The sequence below is a fragment of the Alligator sinensis genome, unplaced genomic scaffold (genome assembly GCF_000455745.1).
Source record: "Alligator sinensis unplaced genomic scaffold, ASM45574v1 scaffold337_1, whole genome shotgun sequence".
NCBI lineage: Eukaryota > Metazoa > Chordata > Crocodylia > Alligatoridae > Alligator > Alligator sinensis.
Window position 1 is genome coordinate 1109937 of NW_005841927.1, and position 13632 is coordinate 1123568.

General features: G+C 57.7%; 1 protein-coding gene across 1 annotated transcript; it reads left to right on the forward strand.

Moving 5' to 3' along the window:
• Positions 1-4083: 4083 nt before the first annotated feature.
• Positions 4084-13252, forward strand: TRIM63 (tripartite motif containing 63). Its single transcript, XM_006019259.3, has 9 exons — positions 4084-4396; positions 5438-5622; positions 8537-8705; positions 9254-9349; positions 9837-10070; positions 10466-10488; positions 10939-11063; positions 11666-11740; positions 12819-13252. The coding sequence occupies exons 1-9, from the start codon at positions 4238-4240 to the stop codon at positions 12827-12829; spliced, it is 1077 nt and encodes a 358-aa protein (XP_006019321.1). The 5' UTR covers positions 4084-4237; the 3' UTR covers positions 12830-13252.
• Positions 13253-13632: the final 380 nt, after the last annotated feature.

Genomic DNA, 13632 nt, shown 5'->3' on the forward strand with positions numbered 1-13632 from the left:
TACACCTTGAGATCTGTGGATGGAGACTGTTCAGGACTGTTCCCCTGTCTCCCTCAACTCCAAAGTACCTCAAGGAAACCCTCTAGGGATCCCTGGGCAGATGGGGAAAGATCTCCATGCATCTGAGCTGTCTGTCTCTCCTCTCCGGGGCCTCCTTGTCTCACCCAGTGGAGCCATAAATCCCAGCCCTGTCCCCATGCAAGGGAGCTGACAGGGATGTCCAGCATGCAGGCCGAGAGTGGTGTCCTGTGACGGGGTGGCACCCCTGTGGAGAAGGAAATCCCCTTTCCTCTCCCATGGAAGGAGCCAGCAGCTCAGATGTGCCTCCTGCGGGACGTGGGTGCCTAGACGGGGCAGGGCTGCACCGGAGGTCCGGGCACAGCACAAGGGCCTCTCTCTGGGGGGGACACCAGCCTGCCATCTCCCAGCAGAAATAGGATCCCAGGCCGGTTGCCACAAGCAAGCCAAGTCCCCCCTGAAACCAAGGTCCCTGTGGGGGACACCACCCTGGGGCCCTTTGCCTAAGAGGTGGGGCTTCACCCCAGGGGTGCCTGCCAAAGGCTGGAGGTAGGGCTGCACCCCAGAGGTGGCTGCATTTCAGTGGCAAACAGAGAGGGCTTCTCCATTCCCATTTCCCTGTGGGTGAGGTTGCAGGGAGCTGAGCAGCTGGGCCCCAATTAGCAGCTCTACCCCAGGCAGGAGCAGTTACCAGGCGGTATTTCTTTTATTAACACTTCTGCCCTGGAAACTGGCAGCCGGCAGCCCAGCTTAAAAAAAGAACGGCTGGGATCTGAGCTAAGCAACTCCCACCCCCCACAAGTGCCTGAGACCATGGCTGATTAGGGCTGTGCTAGCCTCCGCCAGGAATAGCTGGAGCTGCAGTGCTGGATGCAGGGCCCCATGCCAGCTCGCTGGCCCCGGGTTTGTGCTAGTGTCAGGCAAATCCTTGGAGCCTAGTTGCTCTGCTAGTCGGCATCTCCAAGTTTTATGCGCACAGCCACAGACGGCCCCCAGGACTGCGGCTGCCTGCAGAGGAAGCCCCGTCGGGCCTGGAGACTTGAATTCCTTGCCTTGCTGGGTGACCTTGGCCAGCAGCTTCCCCTTCTTCCTCCTCCTGGCTTATATCAGGCTCCTCTCTTTGGCCTGTCAGCACTTCGAGGCAAGAGGCAGCTCTCGCTGTGCGTTTGTCTGGTGCCTAGAGCAATCTCAATGCAGCCCCCCGCCCTACAAGAATGACACTCTACTCCCAAGCTCGGCCGCACAGGCGGGACTGGGGGAGTCGAGCGAGGTGGCCAAGGTCAGCAGAGAGTCAGTGGCAGAGGCAGGAAGGAGAAGCCATGTTTGGTGCTCAGCCCTGTGCTTGAAGCACCGGGCTCAGCCTCCTCTTCTCCAGGGGGGGACCAGGCCAGTAAACACAAAGCCAAAAATGTCTCAGCTAATTAGCAAGTGGCCCAAGAAAATCTGCAGTCAAGAGCCTAGGGAGGCAGGCTGGGAGGTTGCTAGAAAAGGATGTTCAGAAAGCTCAGATCCCGGGGCCCCAGAGATACCGGCCTGCTCCTTGTACCCCTACCGCTGTAGTAATAACCGTGTGATCCTAGCGGGGTGGGGACCAGCCGCTCCCCGCAGCTATGGGAGCTGCAAAGGGAAAGCGGGCTCTGCCTGTCCCATCCAGGAGAGTGCATCCGGCTGGCTTTGCCTACTGTTTTGCAGTAGAAACGTAGCTCTCGCCAGCCCGAGGTGACCCCATGGGGACCAGGAAAGGTGAGAGGTGATGTCGTTTCAGGAGTGACAGCTGAGCGGGGAAAAGGTATTTTTAGACTGTGTGAGTGGCCTAGATTTCCTGTGCTTTCTACCCGTGTAACTCCAGTGTCCAGTGAACGTGCTGGGGGAAGGTGGCCTCTATTAAAGCTTCAGCCCACCTCATCCCTCCTTCATCCGACATAAAGGCCCACCCTTGTGTTTTGGTACAGGTGAGGGCTTGATCCCTTGCAAGATCCATCAGCTCGCCCCATCTGGTCCCTTCCATTGCAGGACGGCCCCGTGGCTACTGAATCTGATGCGGAGTTTCCTCCGCTTCCCAGGAGAGCCGGAGCTGTCTCCATCCCCGCGCTAAATCATCCCTTCCTGCCCTGGAGCTGAGGCCCCATGGGGAGCCGCAGGCTGTTACCGTGCCTTGCTGAGTCCAGCAAAACGTTTTGAGCTCTCTCAGTCTCTCCTCTTCAATCTGCCTCTGGTCCCCGCGGGCCATTCCAGCGGCTCTCCTCTGCCTTTTTGTCTTTGCCCGTGCCTGCCGGCGTGTTTGCTTTTAGATCAGGCTTTCTAACATAAGAGCCAGATCCACTTTTTTCCTCCTAGTAAAAGCAGGTAAGAGGGACCTGCAGGTGGAGAGTGTCCTGGCTTCTGATGGAGTCAGGTCGGCGCTGCCTGTGCTCTCCTCTCTCGCCTCGGTGCAAGCAGTGGTAGCAGCAGCTGATCCGTCCCCTGCGCCTCTGAACCACCTGCAGTAACACAATCCCGCTGTGGACATCCCCACCCTGGGAAAACATCCTGACAACAACTGGGGCTTGTTGAAGAAGGGGAGCAGGGAGCAAGGGCAAGAGGGCACGTTGGGAATGGGTCTTGCAGGGGTGAGGGCACTGCCAGCCCATGGTGGTAGACCCTAAGCCTGACCCTAACCCTAACCCTAACCCTTCCCCTTCCCTGCAGTCCCCATGTAAACGGAGCTTGTTTTCCTCTGGGTCCTTTCCCGGAGGGCTGGGCTTCTCCAGGGACCGGGGGCACGGCTCGGCTGGCTCCGCGTGGCTGCCGGGAAGGTAAACAGGATGTTTTCCATCTGGATCTGGGTCAGAACTCGTGGTAGGAACCGACACGCCTGCATTCTCCTGAGCGTCTTTCCAGGGAATTGCCTGCCGCTCACCAGCCCGTCAGCCGGGGAGATGCACAACAACTCTCTGAGACCCGCCGAGAAGCAAAGAAACATAGCCTGGTTATGGGTGCAGGGCACCTAGGGGCGCTGCACGTGGTGGGATAAAACAGTTCCAGGCATGTTAAGGCATGTCAGTGGGCAGGGGTGGATCCAGGGGTTGCACTTGCCCCCCCACCTTTCATGCTTGCTCCATTCAAAGTTTAAAACAACTGTCTGGCCATGAAAGCAGCATTTCTATCCAGGCAGCAGTGAGAGCATCAATGGACTTCACGGCCCATTATAATTCACCTGCTTCCTTCTCCGTGCCTCACTCCACAGGTGTTAACCACCCTCTTTCCGTTTTCTGGTTTATTTTTAAGTGGAGAAAAATAGGTGGTGTTTTATATGTGATGATGCATCTCCGCACATGCACCCCCCTTTTCAAGATGATAGATCCACCCCCGTGGGTGGTTGCAGCGTTAAAGACTGTGCAGAGGGGGAGAAAGTCAGGGACTGGCAGGAGAGGCTGCGAAACGGTTTGGGTACCGCGCAGCTGGTCTGCCGCTGGCTTGGGTTGGGTGGCACGGCCAGTCGTGGGACTCTGGAGCGCTGCACGTAACGTGTACGAGCGCCCGCAGACACTAAGATGCGTGAACAGTTTAACGAGCTGCGAGAGGCTTTGCTGCAATGCCTGGAGAACGGGAGATGCACCGGGAACACCCTGGGTTGGAGGGCGCAGGCGGGGTGAGGATGGTGGGGACGTGCCCTTGGGGAGGACGAAGGCTGCCTTGGAAATGGGGCATGGGATTGAGAACCACGAGCCTCGCTCCAGGTTAACCCTTCACAGCTCAGTAAGCAGGGCTGGGTGGGGGGTAGGCTGGGGCTGCTGTTTGCTGTTAACCCCCGAGAAGCATGACTCTGTTGACAGCTGCATCTCCAGTTGCTTTGTCCTGAAAGACACTGGAAATCCCTGGAACCGTAGCCACGGCAAGGCCCGAACACGTTGTCCTCAGCCTTGTTTACAGCCCCCCCGGCCCTCCAGGGGGGCGATTGCTCACTCTCACATGTGACAGGCAGCAGTTCAGCTGGAAACTTGACCCTTCCCAACTGGTTTTGCTCAACCGGGGCCCATGTGACCCTGAGATAAATTATAAATAGACACCTAAGAGGAGCGGCAGACAAAGGCAGGAGCCAGGCTTCAGTTTTAGGGAAGGAGCAAGACTTTGATCTCCGAAACCCAGCCTAGGGGAAGAACCGGGACCGAGCCAAAGCAGCAAACTCAGGAGCCAGTCGCCCAGCAGTGGATTTAACCCAGAGGGGCTGAGGGGCACTATGGATTACGAACCCAGCATCATCCGGGACTCGAACCCCATGGAGAACCTGGAGAAGCAGCTCATCTGCCCCATCTGCCTGGAGATGTTCACCAAGCCCGTGGTGATCCTGCCTTGCCAACACAACCTGTGTCGGAAATGTGCCAGCGACATCTTCCAGGTCAGTGGCCAGGCTGGGAAAGGGCAGGTTCCCCCCTGCCTGGCATCTGCCAGGGGGTTCGGAGCGGAGCAAGTCGCTACTACGGGGTCGGGAGAGCTGAATGAGGGCTGGGGCTGCCTAAATGGCCCCTACCAGGGGATCTTTTGATCCCACAGCAAGCCAAATAGCCCTGCTCCAGAAAGCCCATTTCTCAGTAGAGTTGGCTGCACTCAAGGCATGGCTCATCCGTACAGCTTGCGGGTGCATCGATGGAGCCCCGCAATTTGTAGGGTGCCCGTCACTAGGATGCTGGTGCCACGGAGCTAGGGACCCTCCCAGGGAAGGATACTCCTTGGCACCTGCGGGGAGGGGGCTGAGCCCGGCATGGCGACCTGTCCCACCATGTCTCCTGGAGCCATGGCCGTCCCACTGCCCCCGAGCAGAGCACCCCTGGACAGGCCCCAGCTGATAAAGCCGTCAGCACTGAGGCCCTGCCACATTCCCCGCTCGCTGAGCGGCACAGCACTTGTCAAATCTCAGCGATAAAGAGAAGGCGGGGGCGGGGAGGAGGGCAGAAATTGGAGCCCGCGGCTGCAATGGACCAGGGCCTGCTGGCTTGGTGGGGTGGGGGCGGCCGCGGGCAGGGCTGGGGCTGTCAAGGATGGTTTATAACTAACAGTTGGTGCATGGTGAGGAGGGAAAGGCGGCATCCCACCAGGCTGGCAGCCACCTGCCACCGTGGCTCAGGCCTTTAGGGGGTGGGTAAAGCAGCTGTGGAGGTACCTGGACTGCGTGAGCCTGGGAGGGTCTTTCCCCTGCCTCAGTTTCCCCAGTGTGGAGCTAATAGCAATGCCCCCGTCATGGCTCATTGGTGAGTCTCGGTGCCCCGAGTCTTGGATGGGCGGGGTGGACAAAAGTGCAAATCATTCTGGGGTCCGCGTGGGAGCACCGCCGAGGTGCGGTGGGATGCTGGTGCGGACGGCACGGCTGTCTCAGCCCCAGCAGGGTGTCGTGGGGGGGACCGCGTGTGCCGGGGTCCCTCACTCAGCCCTCTCCCTGCAGGCTGCCAACCCCTACTGGCAGAACCGGGGGACCGTCATCTCGGGGGGCCGCTTCCGCTGCCCCTCCTGCCCCCCCGAGGTGAGCCTGGGCCACGAGGTGATCCTGGACCGCCACGGCGTCTACGGGCTGCAGAGGAACCTGCTGGTGGAGAACATCATTGACATCTACAAGCAGGAGTACTCCAGGTTTGCCCCACCGCCCTCGCCTCCCAGGGCAGACGTGCCCTCTGGCCTCACAGGGTGGGGAGAACGGGGGGAGGATCTGATGGGGGAAATGTTCTCGAGCCCACTGGTTTTCAGGGCACATTGTTTCTATCACCAATCTGCCTCTTATGGGCCTTGCCTCCCGCAGGCCGTATGGAGTAGGATGAGTAGGAGCTCAGATAACTCCAGTAGGATGAGATCTCACACCTCCACCGTGCTCTACATCAGATCATCCCCCTCCCTCCCGATCGCACCAAGCAAGAGGTGTGGGTTGACACGATAGTCCCTTCGCCTTGCAATACTGGAGCCTTGGGAACTAAGTTGGCCGGTGATGCTCGGGGAGAAACTCTTCTTCCGGCAGTAGCTTGTTAGCGTGCTTTCCCAGATCCTCAGCACATTAGTGGCAGGGAGAACCAGAGAAATACCCACTTCACTCGCCAAGGGCTGGGTTTGCAGAGAACGGCAAGGCAACTCTGCTGGGTTTCTGGAGAGCAGGGTCTGGAGGTTGCCAAAACCGAGAGAGATTCCAGCCGGAGATTGGTCTCCACTCAGGCGTGCAGACATGAAGCACAAATACATTCCCACCCCAGACAGCCAACAACCTTCCTCCCCACAAAAGTAAAACCAGTCTAAGGGACTGGAAAGAGCTGTGCTGGTTTCCAGAGGAGCTGATCAAGCACCAAAGTGGAAATAAGAAATCTGTCCTGGATGGAAAGACGGGAGTGTTGTGACCGGCAGCTTGCAGGGGGAAAGGCAAGGGCAGTAGGCCGATGCCAATCCAGAGGGGCTGAAGGGAATTACAGGAGAGAGAAAATAGATCCATTCATAAACGAGGCAGGGAGCAAACACAATGAGGTTTCCACCATGGCCAAAGCCCCAGCCCGGTCTTGGCTGGTACAATGTGATCTAAGCCAGAGCTATGCAGCGGGGAGGCATGCAGGACCCCGGGCAAGGGACTCGGAAACCACGTGTTTATAAGTCAGCAGGTGCAGCCCGGAGTCCGAGGTCTTAAGGGAATTAACTCATGAATCTACTGAATCACTGTAAATATTATTGTAAAGTCATGGGGACGGGGCAGAGGTGATGCGATGGGCAGGTCTGGTGCTCATGGAAAAGCCATATTAGCAGATCCCTTCGAGCTTTGAGGGTGAAATAATGGGGCACGCTTTAGGTACGGAGGAGGGAGCAGGCCCAGATCGACTCCATCCCTCTTTAATCACTTTGTGCAATTAGCAGAGTTAGAGAGGTAGATACAGTGCGGTCGATAGAGCGAGCGAGAGCCCTGCCTGGGCTCACCGCAGCAAAATTAGTCTAGCTGGGCCTATGTACAGCACCTGAGCACATGGCTTCTGCTCTCCAGTTCCCTCTTGAGAGATACCGTATTTTCTCACATCCAAAGACCAGCTGCTGGAAATTGCACTGCACATTATATGCAAGAAGTATGGTAAGAGCAGTTTGTGTCTGACAGGCAAATACAAAAGTCAAATCTGCACTCCGGGAGCAAAGCAAGGAGCAGACTTGGCTCCCTGGAGGCTGCTGCTCAGGCACTTACGACAAAGGAAGATCTTTATTACTTCATTCGGCCTTTCAAAAACAAGAGGCATGTTTTATTCCCGAGTGTGCTGTATGTGAGATAATATGGAAATTCACACCCGCCTGGCTCTGAGCACAGATCAAAAGCTGGCCAAGGGGGCACGGCTGGCCGGTCATACAGAATGGCAAGGGCAGAGCTGGGGCGATGGGGGCATCAGACCTCATAGCACTGGTCTGACATTCATTACTGAGATGGATTATTTATCGAAGGAGCGTGCAGAGGCCTCAGCCAAGGCTGACCTGCCATCGTGCTGGGCGCTATGCAAACACACCAGGAGAGGTGGCCTCTGCTCCAAAACATTTATCGTCTGAATAATCCAAGCAGATGAAGGGAGGGCTGACGAGAGCGGCTCCAAGCTCCCAGCTCCCAGGGTGGCTTCACAGGCCTCTCATGATTTTGTCCCTAACGTCCCAGCTCCCGGGGTCTGGTGAGTCCGTAGGAATCCAATCGCTATTTTTATTCAAATGAATTTTCAAGAGAAGAGTTGGAAAACAGGTCCCTCGATGCCTCCAGAACCAGAAACCACAGAAAAATACTGCCCAGATTTACCAAGTTTATGCCTGTCTCCATGTTCCCAGGGCGGGAGGTGTGATGCTTTGAGTGCAGAGGGGTGGCCAGGGTTGACTTGATTTAACTCCCCTCCTCTCAGCTGCAGTCATGTTACCTATAAAAGGGGAAGCTGACCAAAGGGGCCAGGGCTCAACTGCCTGTGTTTAAATATACCCTGGGCTCCTGCAGAAGGAAATAAAGATCTAGCGGCACCAGGAGTTGGCCTTAAAGAGGCGCGAGGAGCCTCTAACTTGACGGCACCCTGTGTCTATAATTAGGAGATTCTGCATCCTCCGTGAATCTGGGCCCAAGGCACCAGGGACTTAATCATCCTAGTGGATCTAGTCACCTCTATGGCTCGCTCTGCGCTGGCTGGGGGTAGAGCAGAGTGATGCCTGCCGGGAGGTGGTAATCTCAGAGACACGAGTTTGAACGCTCTGAGAACTGGCTCTGAGTGGTGGCAAGAAGGACTGATGGCAGGTGGCACCACTGGACAGGGCTGTCTAGTCCTGACCCTTCCCTTCATTAGCACCAAGGGCAGACAGAACCGGCCTCCCGGGCACTGGACACAGCATCACAGCAATGAAAATGAGACCCAGATCTAGCCCCGTCCCTCCGAGCCGGGGCTGGAGAGGCTGGGGCTGGGGGAGGTTCAACCGCACTAAGACCCTGGTCCAGGCTTTGGGCTCGTGCCACAGCTCAGTCCTAGGCCCGGGTGCCAGTGCTGCTAATGCCTGCCTCCTTTCCCTGCAGCAGGCCCCTGAAGAAGGGCAAACACCCCATGTGCAAGGAGCACGAGGACGAGAAGATCAACATCTACTGCCTGACCTGCGAGGTGCCCACCTGCTCCATGTGCAAAGTCTTTGGGGCTCACAAGGACTGCGAAGTCGCCCCCCTCCAGAACGTCTTCCAGGGGCAGAAGGTACCAGTGGCCCTGGGGGCAGGGGAGCAGCCAGAGGCCAAGGGATGCCCTGCCTTGTCCCTAGAGGGGTTCCCATCCGGTCCCCTGGAACGTTGATTGGCCTCCAGGGATGGGGGGAGGCTCTGCTGGAGACACCCAAGAGGTGCTGAGCTGTGCCTTTCGGGAATAGCTTCGGAGCCCCGTCACTGGGGTATTCATAGCTGGGTGTGGAGAAGTCACCTTCTATATTTAGAGCCCCTCACGAGGCCAGCACTGGCTCCAGGGGCAGCGGGTTCTAGGCACCTGGGAAGGAAGGAATTGCTTGAACAGGGTCCACATATGGCAGGATCTCTCCCGGCACGCACCACGGCACCCCTTGCTCTGCGCACTGGGTTCGGGGGGAGTCCGAGAGCCCTGAGCAGAGACAAACCTGATTGATCCTGGTGTCCACACCCGGAGGGACCAGGCCTCCCCTCACAGGCCGTCGTTACCCCCCCACCATCCTCCTGCCCCCCCCAAGAGACCAGCAGGAGGGCTGAAGCCACCTCTATTTCTGTCCTCCCTCGCAGACCGAGCTGAGCAACTGCATCTCCATGCTGGTGGCGGGGAATGACAGGGTGCAGACGATCATCAACCAGCTGGAGGAGTCCTGCCGCGCCACCGAGGTGAGGCAGGGGGAAAATGAGTGAGCCTGCGGAAACCCGAGTGGCCCCGGAGAAACCCGACCCTGAGCCACAGCCTCAGAGGGCTAGTGTGGGCGTTGGGTGCTCGGCCCTGTCCCTGAGATAAAAGCGCACATGGACAGTCCCTCAAGGCCACAAGGAGAGAGAGAGCGCCCAGGAGTCCTGGCTTCCAGCTCCTTCTTTTAAGTCTCAGATTCAGAGTCTCTTACGAGTCAAACCGGGGATTACTTTCCCCTTTCCCAGTGGCTTGCACCAGTATGTTTGTACCCCCCCCACAGAGGTTGCCTCCCTTGGGGATCCTCTGGGGCCGAGAGCTGAGCTCGGGGCACATATCAGCAGGCGTGAAGGAGTGTATGAGGCTGGCCCCTGCCCCGGGCAGCAACGAGGTGCCCTGCTCCATGGTGTGGTCTGGGAGCTGTGCCCACCCCTTCCCTGCCAGCCGGGCACTCATGCTGTGCTTCCTCGGCAGGAGAACAGCCAGCGGGTGCGGCAGGAGCTGTGTGACAAGTTTGACACCCTGGTCGCCGTCCTGGAGGAGAAGAAGAACGAGCTGCTGCAGCGCATCACCGCGGTGCTGGAGCACAAGACCGGCTTCCTCCAGGCCCTGGTGCAGAAGTACAAGGAGCAGCTGGAGAAGTCCAGCAAGCTGGTGGAGACGGCCTTCCAGTCCATGGAGGAGACCGGAGGTGCCACCTTCCTCATGGTGAGCGGCGCCTGCCACCGGGCGTAGGACACAGGGAGGAGGGGACGGGCACTGACGGGAGCCTGGGTCTAGCCATGCTGCCCGCCCCCATCCAGAAAGATTTCCCCACCTGCCAGATTGTGTCTCCTTGCAACCCAAGCCAGCAGCCACTGGCTGTGCCCTTTGCTACCCCAGCCAGCTGCCAAGCTCCAGCCTAGCAAAAGGGAGCTCCCCAGGGCAGCTGGGCAACATGCTCTGGCTCCAGGCAGCTGCTTCTCAAGGCTCCCCCACATCCCCAACCCTTCCCACGACTGATATCCAGTGGGTGTCAGCTCCACCCTGCTGCTTTGGCAGCCTTCAAGGCCAGTTCTGCTAACCTTTTCTCTCTCTCTCTCTCTCTCTCTCTCCCCCCACAGAACGCCCAGAAGCTCATTAAAACGTAAGTCCCCAGGATGCATTAGTGAGCCGCTACCTCGGTGCCACGCTCATTGTCCCAGCAAAGTCAATGTCCCCGGAGGGAGCTTCAGTTCCCGGGGGGAGCCGTTACTCAGGGTGCAGCTTAAACATCAAACTCCTTGAAAACCAATTCAAGAGCGCACACAGCGCTGCTGCATTGTGTCTCGGTTGCGATACCCCAGCCAGCACGAAAGTGGGACAGGGCAGGACGCTCGAGGGCTATGGGGCTGCTCTGCTAAGTCCTTCTGACTCCCTGGACCATGTCAGCTCCCCCTGTGCATGTGAGAGAGGCTCATGAACTCGGTTTAAATTGGTTTGTAAATGGCTTTAGTCTAACCAGTGGCCAGGGCTCTGTGGGCGGTGGTTTCAGTCCAGCTGAAATGGGCTCCTAAGTGAGTTAAAAGTGAAGGGAGCTTTTTCCTGCCTCCTCCAGAATCGTGGAGGCGTCGAAGGGTGGTCTGCTGGAGAAGATCGAGGAAGGCTTTGAGAGCATGGACTCCTTCAGCCTGGACCTGGAGTCCATCATGGAAACCCTGAGGGCTATTGACTTTGAAGCAGGTATTGTCCTTCTCTGGCCCCTTCCACTCATGCGTTGCCTGAAAGCACTTTTATTGTGCTGTCCACCCAAGCGTGCTTTGCAGGCACTGATCGAGCTCAGGGGTTAGAGGAACAGCCAGGGAGCTAGGAGGACGGCCTCTGAATCAGAGCTTCCTAGACCCTAAATGCTGGAGGCTGCACATAGGAGAGGAACGGTGGGAAAAATCCTGGGTCAGACCCTGTTCACTCTCCCCTTCAGCATCAGCTCTCTGCCGCTGTGTGACAGAGGAGACTGGGCAGGATGGACCTACGGTCTGACCCAGTCAATGGCAGTTCTTCCGTTCTGATGTTCTTCACAACCCCCATGGGACGGGCATCAGACCCACTTTACAGAAGGGAAAACCGAGGCCTAGAAACACCAAACCAACTCACCCAAAGCTAGGCAATAATTTGTTAGGCAAGCCAAGTACAGAATCCAGGGCATGTCTCTTCACAGTCTAAGAGACATCCTTATTTCCCTAACCCCAAAGAAAATGCCGACACGGAGGTGTGAGGGTGTCTTCTCTTGTATAAGCGCTGGGGCGGGACTGAGGGGTTCTAAATCACACCCTTTGTGTTTGAAGATGAGGAAGAGGAGGAATTTAATGAGGAGAGAGAAGAATCAGAAGAGGAGCTGTCTCAAGAACAGAAAGTTGATGGTAAGTCAAGAGCAAAGCGCGGCAGGCTGGCGAGTGGTACAAACCCAGGGACTCGCAGCCCTCCTGGGTCAGGCCCTGCAGACAGAGGCGCCCGGTCTGTTCCTGCTGCAGCATCTCGTACCCCTCACTAAAATAGCAATGAGCTCCTTTGTGCGCTGCGGGGTACAGCTTCCACTCTGCTGAGACCCAACGGCGCGCTCTTGTTGCAAAAAAAGCAGCAGCCTCCTGGGCTGTACGAACAGGAGCATCGCTTGTAAATCAGGGGCCGCGATTCTGCTGCTCTGTTCAGCATGGGCGAGGCCTCCCCTGGACCCCCGTGTCCAGTTCTGGGCCCCGTACATCAGGAGGGATGTGGTCAGTTTGGGAAAAGTCCAGTGCACTGCAATAAAAGTGATCAGGGGCCTGGGAGGCAAGACTGATGATGACAGGCTGCAAGAGCAAGGGCTGTTTAGTCTGGAGAAGAGAAGGTTGAGGGGGGATTTAATCACTGTCTTCACCACCCCGGAGGGTGATGACAGAGAGGATGGAGATGGGAGTTAGGGGGACCCCAGGCAACAGGACTAGGAGCCATGGCTTCATGCTGCAGCAGGGGAGATTCAGATTGGAAATGAGGAGGAACTTGGTGACTTGAAGGGTGGTCGAGCATCGGGAGGAGCTGTGGGTCCAGCTATCACGGCATCCTGCCTCTGACAGTGGGATGCTTTAGGGAGAGCATTGAGCTGGGTAGATCTAGTGACCCATCCCCTAGTCGTTACCCTCCCCTAACGGTTTAGAGGCGCCAGAGCAAACGTCTCCACTTGTTCTGTTCAGCAGCTATTAACAGGACAGTGCAGGAAACTCCCTCTGAGGCATACGCTGCCTGACTTTCTGGAGCCCTTGCAGGGAGAAACAGCAGGTGCTACATAGCAGGGGTCGGACAGGGTGTAAGGATGAGTTTCCTCACTGCAGACCTCTCAGGGGTGGAAGGGACTCCCCGTCAAAGTCCCATTGGGTTTAAGTGATGCTGTCTCCCCTTCACTCCTCAATCTCCTCCTGCCATCAGCCCCCCCTCACCTCGTCTCCACCCCTCCTCTTCCAGCACCTCAATAACGGAGCAGGAGGAAATCCAGAGCTGAAGAAACTCCTGTGCAGGGAGCGGATGGATTAGCAGTCGGGGGACGGGGTGGGGGAACACTCTGACTTTGTGCCAAGCTGCAGGAGGCGGCGTCCGGCGTCCTGGATCCCGGGGAAGAGTCGGGCTTGGCCAAGCAGGATGAAAACTTGAGCAACGGACACTTTTCTATACGGGTGCAAACAGGAATATTCCGTACATTTTATACGGCCTCTTTTTGTATATAATTGTGACAGGACTTGACCCTTGTTGTCTTTTGTAAAAGCAGCTCCCTTGCTCCTTTCTTGTGTCCTGCCCGCTCGCAGGGGCGGGCGATGCTGGTTCTGGGAATGGCAGAGTTTCTTTGCAGCGGGGGGCACAGTAAGGACAGCACCAGACCTCAGCGCGCAGAAGGAGCTGGAGCAGCTAGAAAGGCTTTTCTTTGCGTTGTGTTTGTTGGGGGGTCCAGCTGAGCGCCCCCCAAGACCAGGCTCTGCGCGGCGCGGGCTCCCACGGGATTTATTGTTCACGTTGCACACTGTTACAATAAAGGACCTCGGGTCTTATCAGTGCCTGGCAGCCTGGGTTTCTCGCCGTGCCTTGGCACGGAGACCTTCGCGGTCACCCCGCGGAGCTCGGGGCCGGGCTTTCGGAGGGGCCGAGCCCAGGTGATTTGGGAGCAGCAAACCCCCTCCTTCAGGCGCTTCTAGTCTCCTCCCGGAGCTCGGCACCACGGCGCCGGGCCCCGCGAAGCGCGGGCAGCCCAGGGCGTGCCCCGCGGGGCCGTGCGCACCGGGCGGCG